The 20,487-nt window shown below is 41.3% G+C and overlaps 1 protein-coding gene across 4 annotated transcripts in view; it reads left to right on the top strand.

Moving 5' to 3' along the window:
• STYXL1 (serine/threonine/tyrosine interacting like 1) overlaps positions 1–20,487 on the top strand; it is a 63,014-nt gene that overhangs the window by 8,390 nt on the left and 34,137 nt on the right. For all 4 annotated transcript variants that reach the window (XM_082360256.1, XM_082360257.1, XM_082360258.1 and 1 more), the window contains exon 2: positions 6,177–6,280. In XM_082360256.1, the coding sequence (XP_082216382.1) occupies positions 6,178–6,280 (103 nt within the window). In that variant the 5' untranslated portion in view covers position 6,177. The remainder of the gene's footprint in view (positions 1–6,176; positions 6,281–20,487) is intronic.

The following is a 20,487-nucleotide window of genomic DNA, read 5'->3' as shown; positions in this document are numbered from 1 at the left end:
AAAGGGTGTGGTTTTCCAAGATACGTGCCAGCAGAGCAACTAGGAGATGGTGCACTGGTGACAGCAGAGGCAGCAAGAAGCTGCTGGCAAGGAGCTCCCAAGAGCTGAGAGTCGCCGATGGTGGCAGATCTGAGTCGGGAGCAAAGCCTGCAGTCCTCCAGGCCAGCCAGAGGTCAGGGAAGTGAGAACAAAGCTGAGTCCAGAGGTTGGTCATGGCCAAGAACCCATGTCAGGTGCAGAAGGTGGGGCACTAGCCCAGTTGAGCAGAGGAGAAACAAGTGCTGGAGACAGAGTTGGAGGAGGTGAGACCAGACCTGGTGGCCACACAGCCTTTGTGTAGCAGTTCGCCAGCTGCTACCTTTGACATGTGAATTACTGCATGGGTCACCCTCCCAGGACCACTAAGGTACCTCTTGGGGGTGTAGTGGGCCTAGGTTTGGGGCCATGGGAATGAAGGCAAGATAGACAAGGGACAGGGATGTGGTGGCTGGGTCTGGGCCTCTGGAGATACTGGTGCTCACTAGCCACAGGACCTGGAGCTTCTCTGAGCTGAGAAATGGTTTCAGGACCACTTCTGCAGCCTCCACAGCTCTGGGGTGCTGCGGCCTGTGACTGTGTCCTCTGGCTTTGTCAGGGTTCAGGCCACAAGGAAGGTGTCTGGTTGGGATTGAGGAAAGACTATACCAGATCCCTTAGGAGGCTGACCCTCAGGCCGCATGACTGGATCCCCCCTGCTTACAAACTTGGCCAGCTCCCGCTCTGGTCTTTGGCCTGAGATTCTCTGAATGGTGCTTTCTGTCTACTGGACATCCGGAGGCTCCTAGACGAAATTGAAAAGAGAGAGAAAGTAGGAGTAAAGGAACTTGTTTCCTAAGCTCCTGCTCTGTGCTGGGCCCAGTTCTGGGCAATTTATTTTTGTTATTTCAACATAACATTCCTACAGCCTTTGCAGTGTGTATTATTGCCTCAGTTTACAGGTGAGAGCATTGATGCCTGTCACTGTATTTAAGCCTGGGTCATCCTGGCACAGCCTCAGTTTCCCACACAGGACCAGGGCATAGTGGGGTTGGCTGTGGACCCTGACTCATACCTGTGCAGTCCTCTGGTCCCTGCTCAGCCTGAGCCAGGAACCCAGAGTAAAGCTTACGGTCTGACTTCTCCAGGAGCGTTGAGTGATGCCTCTTTTCCACTAGAAGCAAATGCCCATCAATTGTGTCCACCTGGACTGTCTGGGCCTGAGCACTAGACCAAGCTCTCAGTACCCTGGAATGCCTGTGAGAAGGATGGGGTCAGGCCCAGCCTCTGACAGTGACGCCATCAGTCAGAATGGAATTGGTCAGGCACAAGGAGGCAAGAAGGCCTGGATCTGGCCAGTTTCCCCTTAGTCTCAGGCTATGATGACCCCTAATGAAACATCCCTTCTCAAAGGTAGACACGGTCTTTCACTGGAGCTGAGCTCGCCAGCCCAGCTGTGTCTGGACCCGGAGAGAGAGCCCCACACAAGCCCCCTAGGTTGAAGTTCAGGCCAGGTCATTACAGGGAGGGTGAAGAACCTTCCTGCTGGTGGGTGTCCAGTGTGCAGAGACGAGGCCTGTGCTGGCACCCTGCTCTTCTGACAGTAGGTGCCTCCTTGCCACCCAAAAATCTGTGTGGATTTCCCAGATGGGTCAGTTCATAGGAAGATTGGTATCCTCTCACCCTATTAAGCCAGATCCCCAGGAGGTGCTCCCTTTGACCTCCCTTCCCACCTGCCTGCCCCATCACCCTTGCAAGAACTATTGCGCTAAATGCCCTGAAAGTGTCTTAAGAGCTGTGCTGTGCTAAAAGAGCCCAAAGGGGGATGTCTTAAACTTGCCATCCTGGCTCCACTGTTTTGAATAGATCACCAGGGAATGAGACTTGGTAGAAATAATCATTACAAATGAAACTCACAGTGGCAGAAACCATACTCGGTAAAATCCGATACAATAAGAATCTGATTAAGGAATCAGATATTTATTGTAAAATTCACAGGGAAACAAGACTTGATCTTGGGAAAAATAATTTTGGCTAAACAAAATTGAAAGTGAAAAAATTGGAATTGGTTAACTGTGAAATATAGAAAATCAATTAAGGGATTAAATTGGCTTAGTGAAATTCATCTAAGAAAAATACTTTTTGCAAAACCTCATCAACATTTGTTTAATGGTTCTATATAAAAGCTCAACATCAAAATATTCTTAGGGCCCAAATGGTGGAGCCAAGAACATCTTAACACCTTTTAGAATTTGGAGTAGTGCTGAAAGGGCTGTTAGCTACGTCCAGTCCTCCACCCACCTGGGCTGGTGGCCCTCCTCATCACAGCTCACAGGGATGCGTCTTCTCTCAGAAGTGTGCCATTAGGTTCAGGACTGTACTTACCCTCCTGAAGTTTACCAGCAGGTGAGGCAGCTCTTTTTTTATTTTTTATTTTTTTAAATAAATTTATTTATTTATTTTTGGCTGCGTTGGGTCTTTGTTGCTGCGCGCGGGCTTTTCTCTAGTTGCAGCGAGTGGGGGCTGCTCTTCGCTGCGGTGTGCGGCCTTCTCACTGCAGTGGCTTCGCTTGTTGCAGAGCACGGGCTCTAGGCGCGTGGGCTTCAGTAGTTGTGGCGCGCGGGCTCAGTAGTTGTGGCGCGTGGGCTTCAGTAGTTGTGGCACGCGGGCTCAGTAGTTGTGGCGCGTGGGCTTAGTTGCTCCGTGGCATGTGGGATCTTCCTGCACCAGGGCTCGAACCTGTGTCCCCTGCATTGGCAGGCGGATTCTTAACCACTGTGCCACCAGGGAAGTCCCAGTGAGGCAGCTCTTGCTTGACAAGGGAGAGTGCCCCCTTTGGGAAGGAGATGTCTGAAGGAGTTGATTGCTGGGGCTGGACTGGGTTTTTTTTTGTTTTTTTGTTTTTTAAATTATTTATTTATTTATTTATTTTTTGGCTGTGTTGGGTCTTCGTTTCTGTGCGAGGGCTTCCTCTAGTTGTGGCAAACGGGGGCCACTCTTCACCGCGGTGCGCGGGCCTCTCACTATCGCGGCCTCTCTTGTTGCGGAGCACAGGCTCCAGACGCGCAGGCTCAGTAGTTGTGGCGCACGGGCTCAGCTGCTCCGCGGCATGTGGGATCCTCCCAGACCAGGGCTTGAACCCGTGTCCCCTGCATTGGCAGGCAGATTCTCAACCACTGCGCCACCAGGGAAGCCCATGGACTGGGTTTTTACCTGAACGCCCAGAGACAATCCCTTGGCTAGTGAATAAAGAGATGGAGGTTGTAATGGGAAAGCGGGTGGGAGTGTGAGGATGGGCTCTGAGCAATAGACCAGATAGTTTAGGAGCCAGCTTTTAGGTTGGCTTAACAAAGTTGTGGGACTAGACACAAAACCCATCCTCTCTCCCCTATGCTCACCACCTCCAGAATGGCCTGAGATCAGGACTTTCAGAGGCAGAGGACCTGGGGGTACGAGTTGGGATGTCCTTAGGAGGGATCTTTATGTAGCATCTAGAAGTATGGCCTCAGGTCAGGATGGCCCCATTGGTGAAGGCAGGAATGGTGACTAGTAATAATGTAGTCATTCAACACATGCTTACTGAGCACTAGTCTGCATCAGAAATCCTGGGCACTGGGTGAGGACACAGCAGTGAACAAGAAGGGCAAGGTCCGCACCCTCAGGAGCCATATATTCCACTGTGGGGAGACTGATGATAAAACAAGCAAACAAATCAGTGCAATAATGCAGGTGAAGATAAACTCATATTTTGCAAAGATCACCCAGACTGCCATGTGAAGATTCGACTGTAGGGAGAAAGCAAGAAGCCCAGTTGGGAAGTATTGCATCCTCAGGAGAGAGATGCTGGTACCTTGGTCTAGGATGCTAGCCCTGGAGTTGGGTTTGGAATACATTTAAGTAGCAGAGCTAATAGATTGGATGTGAGGGACTGAGGGAAAGAGAGATTAGGGATGTGACCTTGAGTAACTAGGTGGCTAAATGGTGCTGTTTACTGAGACAGGGAAGACTAAAAGACATATTGGAGGTATGGGCACGTGTAATTTAAACATTCTCTTTTGACCATGTTTTATTTGAGATGCCCATCAGGCGTCCAAGTGGAGCCTGGAGCTCAGTGGAGAGGTCAAGTAGGGGCCATAGTTGGGGAGTCGTTATTATACAGGGGGTATTCAAGGGACTAGATGAATCACCTAGACTCTAGGTCTTAGATGCTTGTTCTCAACTGACAGTGACTTTGCCCCTCTTCCAGGGGACATTTGGTGAAGTCTGGAAACATTTTTGGTGGTTATAATTGGAGGGTGGGGTTGCTACTGGCATCTACTGGGTGGAGGCCAGGGATCCTGCTGAACATCCTACAATGCACGGGTCGGCCCCACGACAAAGAATTATCTGGCCCCAAATGTCAGTGGTGCTGAGGTTGAGAAGCTCTGTCCCAGGGTGAGAGTGTAGATAGAGAAGAAAAGAGATGACTGTGCCCAAGGGCATTATCATGGAGAGAGTTAGAGCAGCAACTGTCTGAGAGGTAGGAGGGAACCCTGGAGAGTGGGGTGTCCTGGGAGTGGAGAGTGTTTGGGGAAGGAGGAGCGCTCAGCTGGGTTACTGAGGCTCCATGTTTGAGCACAAAGAGAAATGACTAGTGGCTTAGACAAGATAAGTATTTTTGATGACCTTGATAGGAGCAGTTTCTGTGGTTTGGGGTCAGAAGTTCCAGGGGAGAAGGTTGTACCAATAGCTAACAATTACTGAACACTTCCTCCCTGCTCAGAATGTCTTACATGTGTAATTATTCCACACACAACAAGTACTATTATCCTTGTTTTACCGAAATGGCAATACTATTTTTACCCCCATTTTACAGAGGTGGAAACTGAGGCACAGAGAGGCTAATTATTCCCCCAAGTCAGGCAGCCAATAGTAGGTGGCACAGCAGGGGTTTGGACCTAGAGTTTGGAGGTGAGGAAATAGAGGCAGTGTCAATACCACCCTTTTGAGAAGTCTTGGCTGTAAAGGAGAACAGAGACTGGTACAGAGGATGTTTGCGTGCCACTAGGAATGACCTGTATGGAGGGTGAAACTGATGATGCTGGAGGGGAGGCTGAGAGCTGAAGTCCTTGAGGAAGTGAGAAGGATCCAGGGCCCAAGTCCAGGGGTTAGCCTTTGTGGGGAGCATTGTTCTGGTAATTCTGAAGGGATCCCTAACTATTTTGAGCAGGATTACCCCCGGACTTGACTGGCCTTCAGAGGGCTTCTGGCTGCCCCCACCCCAGCTAAAAGGTAGCCTCTCTGCTGGAAGCTGCTGCACAGGCCCAGCCTTCCGCCTCAGTGTCCATGGGGCACCAGAGACAGTTGTGCCAAGGAACCAGTGTCCCAAGAGCAGCCCTGTAATCAGGAGCCAGAGCCCAGGCTGGCTGGGCAGTTCTGTCAGTACAAGTGAGCCATTCTCCTCCTTCCACAGACCATCATGATCTTCATCATAACCCTACAGGCCCCTCACAAGGGCACCTGCGTCGGCCTCCCCAGGGTCTTCACTCATTACTCTCTTCCCACTGTTGCCACACCAGGCTCCTTTTGAAATCTCTCAGGTACTAAGTTCCCTCCTGTTCTCAGTTCCTACCTCCTCCATCCTCTCTCTCTCCTCCACCTGCCTAGGTCTTGCCTAACCACCTGTCTCAGCTTAGCAATCACATCTCAGACAGCCCTTCTCTGATCCCAGCTAGGTGAGGCCCTCCCATTAGCACCTCCCATGACACTGGATGCTGACTCTTTTATAACGCTTTTCCTACTTACAATGTATTTTTTTGTCCAATTTCTGCCTTCCATGCTAGACTGTAACCTTCATGAGGGTAGGTCTAGTTTACCACAGTTATTTCCAGTGCCTGGCATGTGGTAAGTGCTCAGTAATAATTTACTGAAAGAAAGAGTGAATTGGTGACTATTTTACAGCCTGCTTTGTATTTCTATGGTTCAGATATGTCGTGTGCAATGTTTGTCTCCCCTACACACATTTCACTATAAATTTTGGAATTTTCCCTGATCACGTTCATGATTATTTTCACCTTTGTTTGAAGGCATGTTAAGAAAGAGTTTAATTATCTTACTTTGTGATCATTCATCTAAAATAGAAAGATGCACTAAGCTTTTACATGATTGATTCTTCCCTGTAGGATGACTGGTTTGGTTTTGTGTGAACCAACAGAGCTTTACAACATCTTGAATCAGGTCACAAAACTATCCAGATTAACTGAACCCAACTATCTCTGTTTATTGGGTAAGTACTTTAAAAAATGTTGTGAACAGTGTCCTTCAAAGATTATTTTTCATGAATTAACAAACTTTGAAGGGTAATAAATTACTTTAGAAAACTATTAAACTAATTAGGCATAGCTCAAAATGCTACTATTAACTGTAACATGACTTGGAATATTGCCAGATTAAATAAATCTAGAAGAAAAGTTCCCGGAAGAGTCATGTTTGAGTCCTCTTACTATTGTTTTTAGTGAAATATTTTAAACATCTAACAAACACATAGTAATACACATAAACACTTATGTACCCACCATTCAGATTTAACATAATAAAAAGTTACACAAATGTACCCCTCTTTTGTACTCCATCCTGATCCTCTTCCTTTCTCTCCCGGAAGATGACTGCTTCTGTATTTTTACACGTTTACTACATAGGCAGGCATCCCAAAGTAATGTATGGTTCAAACATTTACATAAACAGTACCATAATGTACAGTGATTCTGCAACTTACTTTTTTTTTAAATGTAATTTTATTTATTTTTTTATACAGCAGGTTCTTATTAGTTATCCATTTTATACACATCAGTGTATACATGTCAATCCCAATCTCCCAATTCATCATACCCCCCCCCCCCCACCCGTTGCTTTCCCCTCTTGGTGTCCATACGTTTGTTCTCTACATCTGTGTCTCAGTTTCTGCCCTGCAAACTGGTTCATCTGTTTCCCCCATTTCTGTATATGAAGATCTAGTTTATTTTAACTGGTAGTTGCAATATATATCCATTCCTAATTGATTGTGATGTGTTGCTTGCATTGTGTTGCTATTATGAACAGTGCTGCAGTGAACAGTTTGTATCTCTCTCCCTATTCATGTGCAAGAATTTTTTCAGGATATATTCCCAGAAATGGAAGTACCAAGTTGCACATTCACCTTCACTACATTATTGTCAAATTGCCCTCCGAAGACATTGTATCAATTTTATACTCCAATCAGCAGTGAAAGAAACATACCTACCAATACCTGGTTTTGTCACCCTTTAAATTTTTTGCCCTCTGATTGGCGTGAACTTGTATTATGATGTTTTTCCCCACAATTAAAAACATCGTGATTAAAATACACATAAAATTTACCATCTTAACCACTTTTAAATATCCAGTTCGGTGGTACATCATCACCATCATCTCCATAGCTCTTTTCATCTTGTAAAACTGAAACCCTATACCCGTTAAACAATAACTCCCCATTCCCTCCTCCCTGCAACCCTGGCAACCACCATTCTACTTTATGTCTCTGATTTTGACTACTCCAGGTGCCTCATATAAGTGTAATCATACAGTATTTGTCTTTCTGTGACTGGCTTATCTCACTCAGCATAATGTCCTCCAGGTTCATCCATGTTGTAGCATGTGTCAGGATTTCCTTTATTTTATTTTATTTTATTTTTTAAAATTATTTATTTATTTTTGGCTGTGTTGGGTCTTCGTTGCTACGCATGGGCTTTCTCTAGTTGCAGCAAGCGGGGGCTGCTCTTCATTGTGGTGCGTGGGCTTCTCATTGTGGTGGCTTCTTTTGTTGCGGAGCACGGGCTCTAGGCGCAGGGGCTTCAGTAGTTGTGGCACGTGGGCTCTGGAGCGCAGGCTCATTAGTTGTGGCGCATGGGCTTAGTTGCTCCATGGCATGTGGGATCTTCCCGGACCAGGGCTCGAACCCGTGTCCCCTGCATTGGCAGACGGATTCTTAACCACTGCGCCACCAGGGAAGCCCTTCCTTTATTTTTAAGGCTGAATAATATTCCATTGTATGTATATACCACATTTTGCTTATCCATTCATCGATCGATGGACACTTGGGTTGCTTCCACCTTTTAGCTGTTGTGAATAATGCTGCTATGAACATGGGTGTACAAAATATCTCTTTGAGACCCTGCTTTCAGTTCTTTTCAGTATATACCCAGAAGTGGAATTGCTGGATCATGTGGTAATTCTATTTTTAATTTTTTGAGGAACCACCATTGTGTTTTCTGTAACAGCTGTACCATTTTACATTTGTACCAGTAGTGTACAAGGGTTCCAGTTTTTCGAAATCCTTGTCAACATTGTTATTTTTCTGGGTTTTTATCTTTTTTTAGTAACCATCCTAATGGGTGTGAGGTGGTATCTCATTGTAGTTTTGATTTGCATTTCCCTAATGATTAGTGATGTTGAGCATCTTTTCATGTGCTTATTGGCCATTTGTATATCTTCTTTGGAGAAATGTCTATTCAAGTTCTTTGCCCATTTTTGAATTGGGTTGTTGTTGTTGAGTTTTAGGAGTTCTCTATATATTCTGGGTATTAATTCCTTACAAGATAAATGACTTGTAAATAATTTCTTCCCTTCTGTGGGTTACCTTTTTACTCTGTTGATACTGTCTTTTGATATGCAACATTTAAAACTTTTCACGAAGTTCAATTTGTCTATCTCTTCTTTTGTTGCTTGTCATATCCAGGAAATTGTTGCCAAATCCAATGTCATGAAGCTTTTGCCTTATGTATTCTTCTACAATTTTTATACTTTTAGGCCTTACATTTAGGTCCTTGATCCATTTTGAGTTGATTTTTGTATGTGATGTTTAGATAAGCATCCAATTTCATTCTTTTGCATGTGGATATCCAGTTTTCCCAGCATCATTTGTTGAAAAGACTGTCTTGTTCATGGTCCCTAGGGAGTCCACATGAATTTTGAATAGATTTTTCTATTTCTGCAAAAAACATCATTGGAATATTGATGGGATGGCATTGAATCTGTAGATTGCTTTGGGTAGTATTGACATCTTAACAATATTAAGTCTTCCAGTTTGTGAACACAGAATTTTTTTTTTGCCTCTAATTTCTTTCAGCAACATTTTGTAGTTTTCAGAATACAAATCTTTCATGTGCTTGGTTAAATTTTATTCCCAAGTATATTATTATTTTTAATGCTATTGAAAATGGAATTGTTAATTTCCTTTTCAGATTGTTCATTGATAGTATATAGAAATACAATTGACCCTTGAACAACGTGGGGATTAACCTGTGTATCGCTTATAGTCAGCTCTCCGTGTCTGTGGTTCTTTTGCATTCGTGGATTCAACCAACCATGGACCGTTTAGTATTGTAGTAATTATTATTGAAAAATATCTGCATGTAAGTGGACCCATGCAGTTCAAACTCATGTTGTTCAAGGGTCAACTGTACAACTGATTTTTCTGTGTTGGTTTTCTGTCCTGCAGCTCTGCTGAATTCATTTATTAGTTCTAACAGGTCTTTTGTGCGTGGAATCTTTAGGATTTTTTTGCATATAAGATCATATCTTCCGTGAACTTAGATGATTTTACTTCTTCCTTTCCAATTTAGATGCCCTTTGTTTCTTTTTCTTGCTTAATTGCTCTGTCTAGGACTTCCACCACTCTGTTGAATAGAAGTAGTGAAAGTGGGCATCCTTGTCTTGTTCCTTAAAGAAAAGCTTTCAGTCTTTCACCATTGAGTATAATGTTTGCTGTGGGTCTTTCATATATGTTTTTTTATTATGTTCAGGTAACTTCCTTCTATTCCTAGTTCGTCAAGTGTTTTTATCTTGAAAGGGTGTTGAATTTTTTTCATACTTTTTCTGCATTGATTGAGATAATCATGTAGTTTTTCTTCCTCCTTCATTCGTTTGAAGTGGTAAATTAAATTGATTTTTGAATGTTGAGCCATTCTTGCCTTCCAGGAATAAATTCCACTTGATCATGATGTATAATCCTGCTGAATGTGGTTTGCTAGCATTTTGTTGAGGATTTTTGCATCAGCGTTTATAAGGAATATGATCTGTATTTTTCTTGCTGTGTCTTTGTCTGACTTTGGTATCAGTGTCGTGCTGGCCTCATACGATGAGTTAGGAAGTGTTCCCTTCTCTTCAATCTTTTGGGAAAAGTTTGAGAAGGATTGATATTAATTCTTCTTTAAATGTTGGGTAGAATTCACCAGTGAATCTATCAGGTTCAGGGCTTTTTTATTTTCAGCCTAAAACATTTATATTTTAGTAAACACATGATAATTCCCTCTGAGAATGAATAGATATCCAGGTCATAAATTTCAAGAAGTTTATTATCATTTTTCAAGACAATAAATGATACACTGAATTCTTAAGTGTTATATTCCCAAGGAGTGGTGGATGAGATCCTTTCCTGAGAGCAGCTATTGGTTAATTAGATGTGGGAAAAGCCCTTTCAGGGTAACAGATTGGGGAGGCTACAGAGAAGGGAAAAGCCTCAGTGCCCATACTATATTTGGCTTATTTTTATTTTATTTTATTTTTTGAATTTTATTTTATTTATTTTTTTATACAGCAGGTTCTTATTAGTTATCCATTTTATACACATCAGTGTATACATGTCAATCCCGATCTCCCAATTCATCACACCCCCACCCCCGCCCCACCACTTTTGTTCTCTACATCTGTGTCTCTATTTCTGCCCTGCAAACTGGTTCATCTGTACCATTTTTCTAGGTTCCACATATACGCGTTAACATACGATATTTGTTTTTCTCTTTCTGACTTACTTCACTCTGTATGACAGTCTCTAGATCCATCCACGTCTCTACAAATGACCCAGTTTCGTTCCTTTTTATGGCTGAGTAATATTCCATTGTATATATGCACCACATCTTCTTTATCCATTCGTCTGTCGATGGACATTTAGTTTGCTTCCATGACCTTGCTATTGTAAATAGTGCTGCAGTGAACATTGGGGTGCATGTGTCTTTTTGAATTATGGTTTTCTCTGGGTATATGCCCAGTAGTGGGATTGCTGGGTCATATGGTAATTCTATTTTTAGTTTTTTAAGGAACCTCCATGCTGTTCTCCATAGTGGCAGTATCAATTTACATTCCCACCAACAGTGCAAGAGGGTTCCCTTTTCTCCACACCCTCTCCAGCATTTTTTGTTTGTAGATTTTCTGATGATGCCTGTTCTAAATGGTGTGAGGTGATACCTCACTGTAGTTTTGATTTGCATTTCTCTAATAATTAGTGATGTTGAGCAGCTTTTCATGTGCTTCTTGGCCATCTGTATGTCTTCTTTGGAGAAATGTCTATTTAAGTCTTCCGCCCATTTTTGGATTGGGTTGTTTGTTTTTTTAATATTGAGCTGCATGAGCTGTTTATATATTTTGGAGATGAATCCTTTGTCCGTTGATTCATTTGCAAATATTTTCTCCCATTCTGAGGGTTGTCTTTTAGTCTTGTTTGTAGTTTCCTTTGCTTTGCAAAAGCTCTTAAGTTTCATTAGGTCCCGTTTGTTTTTTTTTTTGTTTTTATTTCCATTACTCTAGGAGGTGGGTCAAAAAAGATCTTGCTGTGATTTATATCAAAGAGTGTTCTTCCTATGTTTTCCTTTAAGAGTTTTATAGTGTCCGGTCTTACGTTTAGGTCTCTAATCCATTTTGAGTTTATTTTTGTGTATGGTGTTAGGGAGTGTTCTAATTTCATTCTTTTACATGTAGCTGTCCAGTTTTCCCAGCACCACTTATTGAAGAGGCTGTCTTTTCTCCATTGTATATCCTTGCCTCCTTTGTCATAGATTAGTTGACCACAGGTGCATGGGTTTATCTCTGGGCTTTCTATCCTGTTCCATTGATCTATATTTCTGTTTTTGTGCCAGTACCATACTGTCTTGATTACTGTAGCTTTGTAGTATAGTCTGAAGTCAGGGAGTCTGATTCCTCCAGCTCCTTTTTTTCCCCTCAAGACTGCTTTGGCTATTCGGGGTCTTTTGTGTCTCCATACAAATTTTAAGATTTTTTTTTTCTAGTTCTGTAAAAAATGCCATTGGTAATTTGATAGGGATTGCATTGAATCTGTATATTGCTTTGGGTAGTAGAGTCATTTTCACAATATTGATTCTTCCAATTCAGGAACATGGTATATCTCTCCATCTGTTGGTATCATCTTTAATTTCTTTCATCAGTGTCTTATAGTTTTCTGCATTCAGGTCTTTTGTCTCCCTAGGTAGGTTTATTCCTAGGTACTTTATTCTTTTTGTTGCAGTGGTAAATGGGAGCATTTCCTTAATTTCTCGTTCAGATTTTTCATCATTAGTGTATAGGAATGCAAGAGATTTCTGTGCATTAATTTTGCATCCTGCTACTTTACCAAATTCATTGATTAGCTCTAGTAGTTTTCTGGTGGCATCTTTAGGATTCTCTATGTATAGTATCATGTCATCTGCAAACAGTGACAGTTTTACTTCTTCTTTTCCAATTTGTATTCCTTTTATTTCTTTTTCTTCTCTGATTGCCGTGGCTAGGACTTCCAAAACTATGTTGAATAATAGTGACAAGAGTCCTTGTCTTGTTCCTGATCTTAGAGGAAATGCTTTCAGTTTTTCCCCATTGAGAATGATGTTTGCTGTGGGTTTGTCATATATAGCCGTTATTACGTTGAGGTAGGTTCCCTCTATGCCCACTTTCTGGAGAGTTTTTATCATAAGTGGGTGCTGAATTTTGTCAAAAGCTTTTTCTGCATCTATTGAGATGATCATATGGTTTTTATTCTTCCATTTGTTAATATGGTGTATCACATTGATTGATTTGCATGTATTGAGGAATCCTTGCATCCCTGGGATAAATCCCACTTGATCATGGTGTATGATCCTTTTAATGTGTTGTTGGATTCTGTTTGCTAGTATTTTGTTGAGGATTTTTGAATCTATATTCATCAGTGATATTGGTCTGTAATTTTCTGTTTTTGTAGTATCTTTGTCTGGTTTTGGTATCAGGGTGATGGTGGCCTCATAGAATGAGTTTGGGAGTGTTCCTTCCTCTGCAGTTTTTGGGAAGACTTTGAGAAGGATGGGTGTTAGCTGTTCTCTAAATGTTTGATAGAATTCACCTGTGAAGCCCTCTGGTCCTGGACTTTTGTTTGTTGGAAGATTTTTAATCACAGTTTCAATTTCACTACTTGTGATTGGTCTGTTCATATTTTCTATTTCTTCCTGGTTCAGTCTTGGAAGGTTATACCTTTCTAAGAATTTGTCCATTTCTTCCAGGTTGTCCATTTTATTGGCATAGAGTTGCTTGTAGTAGTCTCTTAGGATGCTTTGTATTTCTGCAGTATCTGTTGTAACTTCTTTCTCATTTCTGATTTTATTGAGTTGAGTCCTCTCCCTCTTTTTCTGGATGAGTCTGGCTAAAGGTTTATCAATTTTGTACATCTTCTCAAAGAACCAGCTTTTAGTTTTATTGCTATTTGCTATTTTGCAATAGCTATCTTTGCTATTGTTTTCTTTGTTTCTATTTCATTTATTTCTGCTCTGATCTTTATGATTTCTTTCCTTCTACTAACTTTGGGTTTTGTTTTTTCTGCTTTCTCTAGTTCCTTTAGGTTTAAGGTTAGATAGTTTATTTGAGATTTTTCTTGTTTCTTGAGGTAGGATTGTATTGCTATAAACTTCCCTCTTATTACTGCTTTTGCTTCATCCCATAGGTTTTGGATTGCTGTGTTTTCATTGTAATTTGTCTTTAGGTATTTTTTGATTTCCTCTTTGACTTCCTCAATGATCTCTTGGTTATTTAGTAATGTATTGTTTAGCCTCCATGTGTTTGTGTTTTTTATGTTCTTTTCCCTGTAATTGATTTCTAATCTCATAGTGTTGTGGTTGGAAAAGATGCTTGATATGATTTCAATTTTCTTAAATTTACTGAGGCTTGATTTGTGACCCAAGACGTGATCTATCCTGGAGAATGTTCTGTGTGCACTTGAGAAGAAAGTGTAATCTGCTGTGTTTTGGATGGAATATCCTATAAATAACAATTAAATCTATCTGGTCTATTGTGTCATTTAAAGCTTGTATTTCCTTATTAATATTCTGTCTGGATGATCTGTCCCTTGGTGTAAGTGAGGTGTTAAAGTCCCCCACTATTATTGTGTTTCTGTCGATTTCTTCTTTTATAGCTGTTAGCAGTTGCTTTATGTATTGAGGTGCTCCTATGTTGGGTGCATATATATTTATAATTGTTATATCTTCTTCTTGGATTGATCCCTTGATCATCATGTAGAGTCCTTCCTTGTCTCTTGTAACATTCTTTATTTTAAAGTCTATTTTATCTGATATGAGTATTGCTACTCCAGCTTTCTTTTGATTTCCATTTGCATGGAATATCTTTTTCCATCCCCTCACTTTCAGTCTGTATGTGTCCCTAGGTCTGAAGTGGGTCTCTTGTAGACAGCATATGTATGGGTCTTGTTTTTGTATCCATTCATCAAGCCTGTGTCTTTTGGTTGGAGCATTTAATCCATTCACGTTTAAGGTAATTATCAATACGTATGTTCCTATGACCATTTTCTTAATTGTTTTGGGTTTGTTTTTGTAGGTCCTTTTCTTCTCTTGTGTTTCCCACTTAGAGAAATTCCTTTAGCATTTGTTGTAGAGCTGGTTTGGTGGTGCTGAATTCTCTTAGCTTTTGCTTGTCTGTAAAGCTTTTGATTTCTCCGTCAAATCTGAATGATAGCCTTGCTGGGCAGAGTAATCTTGGTTGTAGGTTCTTCCCTTTCATCACTTTAAATATGTCATGCCACTCCCTTCTGGCTTGTAGAGTTTCTGCTGAGAAATCAGCTGTTAACCTTATGGGAGTTCCCTTGTATGTTATTTGTCATTTTTCCCTTGTTGCTTTCAGTAATTTTTCTTTGTCTTTAATTTTTGTCAGTTTGATTACTATGTGTCTCAGCGTGTTTCTCCTTGGGTTTATCCTGCCTGGGACTCTCTGCGCTTCCAGGACTTGGGTGGCTATTTCTTTTCCCATATTAGGGAAGTTTTCGACTATAATCTCTTCAAATATTTTCTCTGGTCCTTTCTCCCTCTCTTCTCCTTCTGGGACCCCTATAATGCGAATGTTGTTGCGTTTAATGTTGTCCCAGAGGTCTCTTAGACTGTCTTCATTTCTTTTCATTCTTTTTTCTTTTTTGTATTCCACAGCAATGAATTCCACCATTCTGTCTTCCAGATCACTTATCCGTTCTTCTGCCTCAGTTATTCTGCTATTGATTCCTTCTAGTGTATTTTTCATTTCAGTTAGTGTATTGTTCATCTCTGTTTGTTCTTTAATTCTTCTAGGTGTTTGTTCTTTAATTCTTCTAGGTCTTTGTTAAACATTTCTTGCATCTTCTTGATCTTTGCCTCCATTCTTTTTCTGAGGTCCTGGATCATCTTCACTATCATTATTCTGAATTCTTTTTCTGGAAGGCTGCCTATCTCCACTTCATTTAGTTGTTTTTCTGGGGTTTTATCTTGTTCCTTCATCTGGTACATAGCCCTCTGCCTTTTCATCTTGTCTATCTTTCTGTGGATGTGGTTTTTGTTCCACAGGCTGCAGGATTGTAGTTCTTCTTGCTTCTGCTGTCTGCCCTCCGGTGGATGAGGCTATCTAAGAGGCTTGTGTAAGGTTCCTGATGGGAGGGACTGGTGGTGGGTAGAGCTGGGTGTTGCTCTGGTGGGCAGAGCTCAGTAAAACTTTAATCCGCTTGAGTGCTGATGGGTGGGGCTGGGTTCCCTCCCTGTTGGTTGTTTGGCCTGACGCAACCCAACACTGGAGCCTACCTGGGCTCTTTGGTGGGGCTAATGACAGACTCTGGGAGGGCTCACGCCAAGGAGTACTTCCCAGAACTTCTGCTGCCAGTGTGCTTGTCCTCACGGTGAGCCACAGCCACCCCCCGCCTCTGCAGGAGACCCTCCAGCACTAGCAGATAGGTCTGGTTCAGTCTCCTATGGGGTCACTGCTCCTTCCCCTGGGTCCCAATGCACACACTACTTTGTATGTGCCCTCCGAGAGTGGAGTCTCTGTTTCCCCCAGTCCAGTCGAAGTCCTGCAATCAAATCCCACTAGCCTTCAAAGTCTGACTCTCTAGGAATTCCTCCTCCTGTTGCCGGACCCCCAGGTTGGGAAGCCTGACGTGGGGCTCAGAACCTTCACTCCAGTGGGTGGACTTCTGTGGTATAAGTGTTCTCCAGTTTGTGAGTCACCCACCCGGCATTTATGGGATTTGATTTTATTGTGATTGCACCCCTCCTGCCGTCTCATTGTGGCTTCTCCTTTTTCTCTGGATGTGGGGTATCTTTTCTGGTGAGTTCCAGTGTCTTCCTGTCGATGATTGTTCGGCAGTTAGTTGTGATTCCGGTGCTCTCGCAAGAGGGAGTGAGAGCACATCCTTCTACTCCGCCATCTTGAACCAATCTTCTATATTTGGCTTATAATTCTGCTTTGTGTCAACTCTGTCAGTAAGAGAGTATATATTTGAATTATAATAATAAGGTGGTCTGCCCGCCCCCTTGTTAGTGCTGTGTGCAGGGTACATGTGTAGCACCCTGCTTTTGCTCCCAGCTCCTCAGAAGTGGCAGTTGGGTTTTTGGTCTTTTTGTATCTTGTTGTTCATAATTTTCCCCAACTGGGCATGCATGTAGTTATTTTTAGTTCCTTATAGTTTCTTTGTATTTATTGCTGGAGGAGACTTTTGTCCAGGTGCAAGTACTGCAGCAAAGGGTCCCAGGTTCCAGCCTGTCTCAATGGGACAACCAGGACACGTACTAGTTTGTGAAGATCCCTGGGAAAGTGTGGATTTTTAATCTAGAATGTACTTGAGTTTCACTAGTCTTTTTTATTGTGTTCAGAGGAAGTTGCAGCTGGTCTGCCAGCAGTCATACTGTCTCTCTTATCCTGAGTTTGTTGTGAAATTCTGAAGCCATAGGTAGCTATTATACAAGTGAGATTCTGTATAGTTTGAAGGAATAATCATGTCTCCTCATTCCAGGTTTGCACTTTCCAAATATCACTTAGAGTTCTTTATTCAGTTGAGTAGCCATATAGACACCAACCGTTTTTCTCAAATATATGACTTAACACTGTCATTTAGGAAGTAGCTGTACCAAAACAGGCCAAAAAGAAACAACCAAAAAAAAAGAAATTACTGATGGCTGGTATTTGAGATGAAAATCCTTTCACTATAGAGCCTAGGGGTTGAGTTATTGCAAAATAAAAGCTGAGAGCTGTGAATTTACTACATCCATTCAAAATAAGTAGCATACAAAATACAGACTCTGGCATAGAGAAAAGATGTGAAAATCAATTCAATGGATTGAACTTGCACATTTCGTGTTTCATTGCTCAAACTTGCACACACTAATATTCTGCAAAAGATAATTGCAGCAAAGAAAAATGACCTTTTGCAAATAAGGCTAAAAGCATTCCTCCAAAGAGACCAGAGTAAACATGTGTATATAGGTATAAAGTGTTACTGTTCAACACATGTTATTTCTAGAAAAAACTACATAGGTTAAAACTATGACAGTGTGCAACATCTTAAGCCATTATAGCAGCCACAACAGCAAAAATGGATCAAAATCACTGTTTTTATGGTGATTAACGTACCCAAATAAGAAATATTGATCAAAACTCAGGAAATAAATGCCTAGACTGATACAATGTCAATTGTTGGAAAAACTTTTTGATGACATATTTAAGATCATTTAAAAGTGAAAATGGAGTATCTATGGTTCAGGCATCCAAAATGGATCTGGGTGGCCACTGTGGATGTGGTTTTAGACATGTTCCTACATCACTGAGAACTTGAGTTTTCTGAACCGTATAAAACTCACGGATACCACCAGCATTTTCAAAACAGTATCTGCTAGCAGCTGCTAGCTTCAACCTTGTAGTGTCAAAGTCTGAGCCCCCTCTTCCCGCACTGAAACTATGTAATCATCTCAATCCCAACCAATCCTTGCTTAACAAGCACCCTTACTTCTTGCCAACTCCAATCCTAATTCTTGACAAACAATGTATGTAACCTTGTGAAGTTTTTTTCCCTTTATAAGCCCCCCCCCATTTTGTAATCTGGTGGAACACAATTCAAGCGCTTCTTGAATCGGTGTCTCTTGGGCTGCAGTCCTAACAAAGCCCAAATAAACACCTTTTTGTTTCAATCAGGTCTCCATTACTCACATTTTGGTTTACGTTTACTTCAATTTAAATGTCTTATCATCTCTAAAAATTTTTTTAAGTGCTAAAATTATATAAAGCAGGCAAATTCTTCAAATAATTTGCTATTAAGTATGCCAATTTTTATAGAGCTAAACAAGGAACTGAGAATAAGTCAAAGTGAAACAGGAAAAGATAGACATGGGGAAAAACAAGTTGTAGCTGCACAAGGCAATAAAATGCCATCTTGGCCTTCTCATTTCAGTTAAACGCATGAAGCTAACAGATTAGATGTCTGCTGGTTTAGCATACTAACTCCCTTGGATTTGCTAAAATTTATACAACAATCAATAGGTATACATAAAGTCCTAAGGAAAAGAGTACCACTTAAAAATCAACATCGGAAACTATCAAAGCAGTTTTCAAAATAAAAGATTGTCTATTACTGTGAATGAATATAAAATGTAATAGATTTACAAACTAGGAACTAAAGCCTTGTCCAAAGTTTAATTACTTCTCCCTTGAGCTGCTTTTTCAAGGACGTGTACACTAACCAAAGGATGATTGAAATGTTTGCTGTGATCTTTTTCTTTTCTAAAAAAAGGAGCATAAAAGATACAAACAAAATCTCCTTCAGTCCCTTAGACTGCCAAGACCTCCTTTGCATTTCTTCTACTAGTTTCTTGTGGAACTGGCTGAGCCCTGTGCAGTCCAGAATCATCACTACCCTCTGACATGTTGTCACTTAGGTCACTTCCATCATGACTGTGGATGCATGCATCTTCATCAGTATCCTGAGACTCATCTATTGACATGGTAGCAGGAGGTGATGCCGGTGTAGTTCTAGACACTGCTCCACATTTTTCTATTGGTGGGAGAAGAAGCAGTGGTGAAACTGGTTCTCCACCTGCTGAGTTTTTACCAGGGAGGTTCTCTGTTGTGTTCTGATCATTTTCCATTTTACAGCGCATAATGTCAGCCTGATGTTAACTATCTGAAATTTCACCCCCTGGGTGAAATTCAGGTTTTATTCAGAGGATGAAGTACCAGTAGATTCCTTTATACTGGCAGCAAAACCAGCAAGACTCTTATCTGCCCCTTCTGCTGCTATTTTCTGAAGGGGAGCCTGTTTTCTTCCCTTTGAAGAGTAATTTTTGGTCTTTTGACTCCTCCTCTTTTAAGTTTTCCTTTGGCTGCAGTGGTAAGAGATCGTGGTAAGAGATCCTGTGCACCTGCACTTTCCTAGAGATGCTGCATTTTACTTTAGGTTCACTCTGCATGTTGGACTTTTCCTTTTTATTATCTTTTTGGAAAGGAGACATTTTTGGGAATTGGCCCCATGTAAAGAAGAAGATCTGTAGAAGGAGTTGTTTTCACCCGAGTAGGCCCCTTCTGAGCAGTCTTGCTGCTTTTTTAACTTGATTTACTTTCCAGAGTTATCATTTTACTTTTTTTTTCTCATGCAGGTGTTTTTCTTTTTATTTTCCTCTACTTTGCTGTCACCCTTTGGCACTTCCTGACTATTTTGATAGAAACCTTTTCTTTTTCTTTTTTGTCATAGGTTTTTCATCATTCACAGGATCATTTATGGAATGGGCTTCAGCTTCTATTTTCTTGTAACTTTTCTTGGTTTTACAGGATTTCTGAATCATTGCCGGTATGCACATCCATGTCTTTAGTCTCTGTTGCTGATTTGCAAGTTTTGGTAGACACTTGGATCATTGAGACATTACTACAAGCCTTTTTCTCTTTTAAAACATTCTCTTTTTTCTCCACTTTCAGACCATTATTGATTTTTAAAATATATTGTATCTAGCAACCTTGATGTCCTCTCCTACTAATTCTAATTGTTTGTGATTCTCTTGGATTTTATGTAAAACAATCATTTATCTGCTTATAACAAAAGTTTTATTTCTTCTGTTTCAATTCTTATACTTATTTTTTTCTTATCTCACTACATTGCTATACCCTTTGCCCTCCAGTGCAGGGTTAAAAAGGAACAGTGTGTTATAAAGCGGAAACTAACACACCATTGTAAAGCAATTATACTCCAATAAAGATGTTTAAAAAAAAAAAAAAGGAACAGTGATGATACCAAGTCCAAGCTCGTACTGCTCACTGCACCACAAGCCAGTAAATCAAGAGATGAGTTATTGGGGCAAGGAATAGTGACTTTATTTGGAAAGCCAGCAGACTGAGAAGATATTGGACTACTGTCCCAGAGAACCATCCTACTTGAGTTAGAATTCAGGCCCCTTT

Source organism: Balaenoptera borealis (assembly GCF_965194805.1).
Source record: "Balaenoptera borealis genome assembly, chromosome: 16".
NCBI lineage: Eukaryota > Metazoa > Chordata > Mammalia > Artiodactyla > Balaenopteridae > Balaenoptera > Balaenoptera borealis.
Note: the sequence above shows the minus strand (reverse complement) of the source record. Positions and strands in the feature narration are given on the sequence as shown.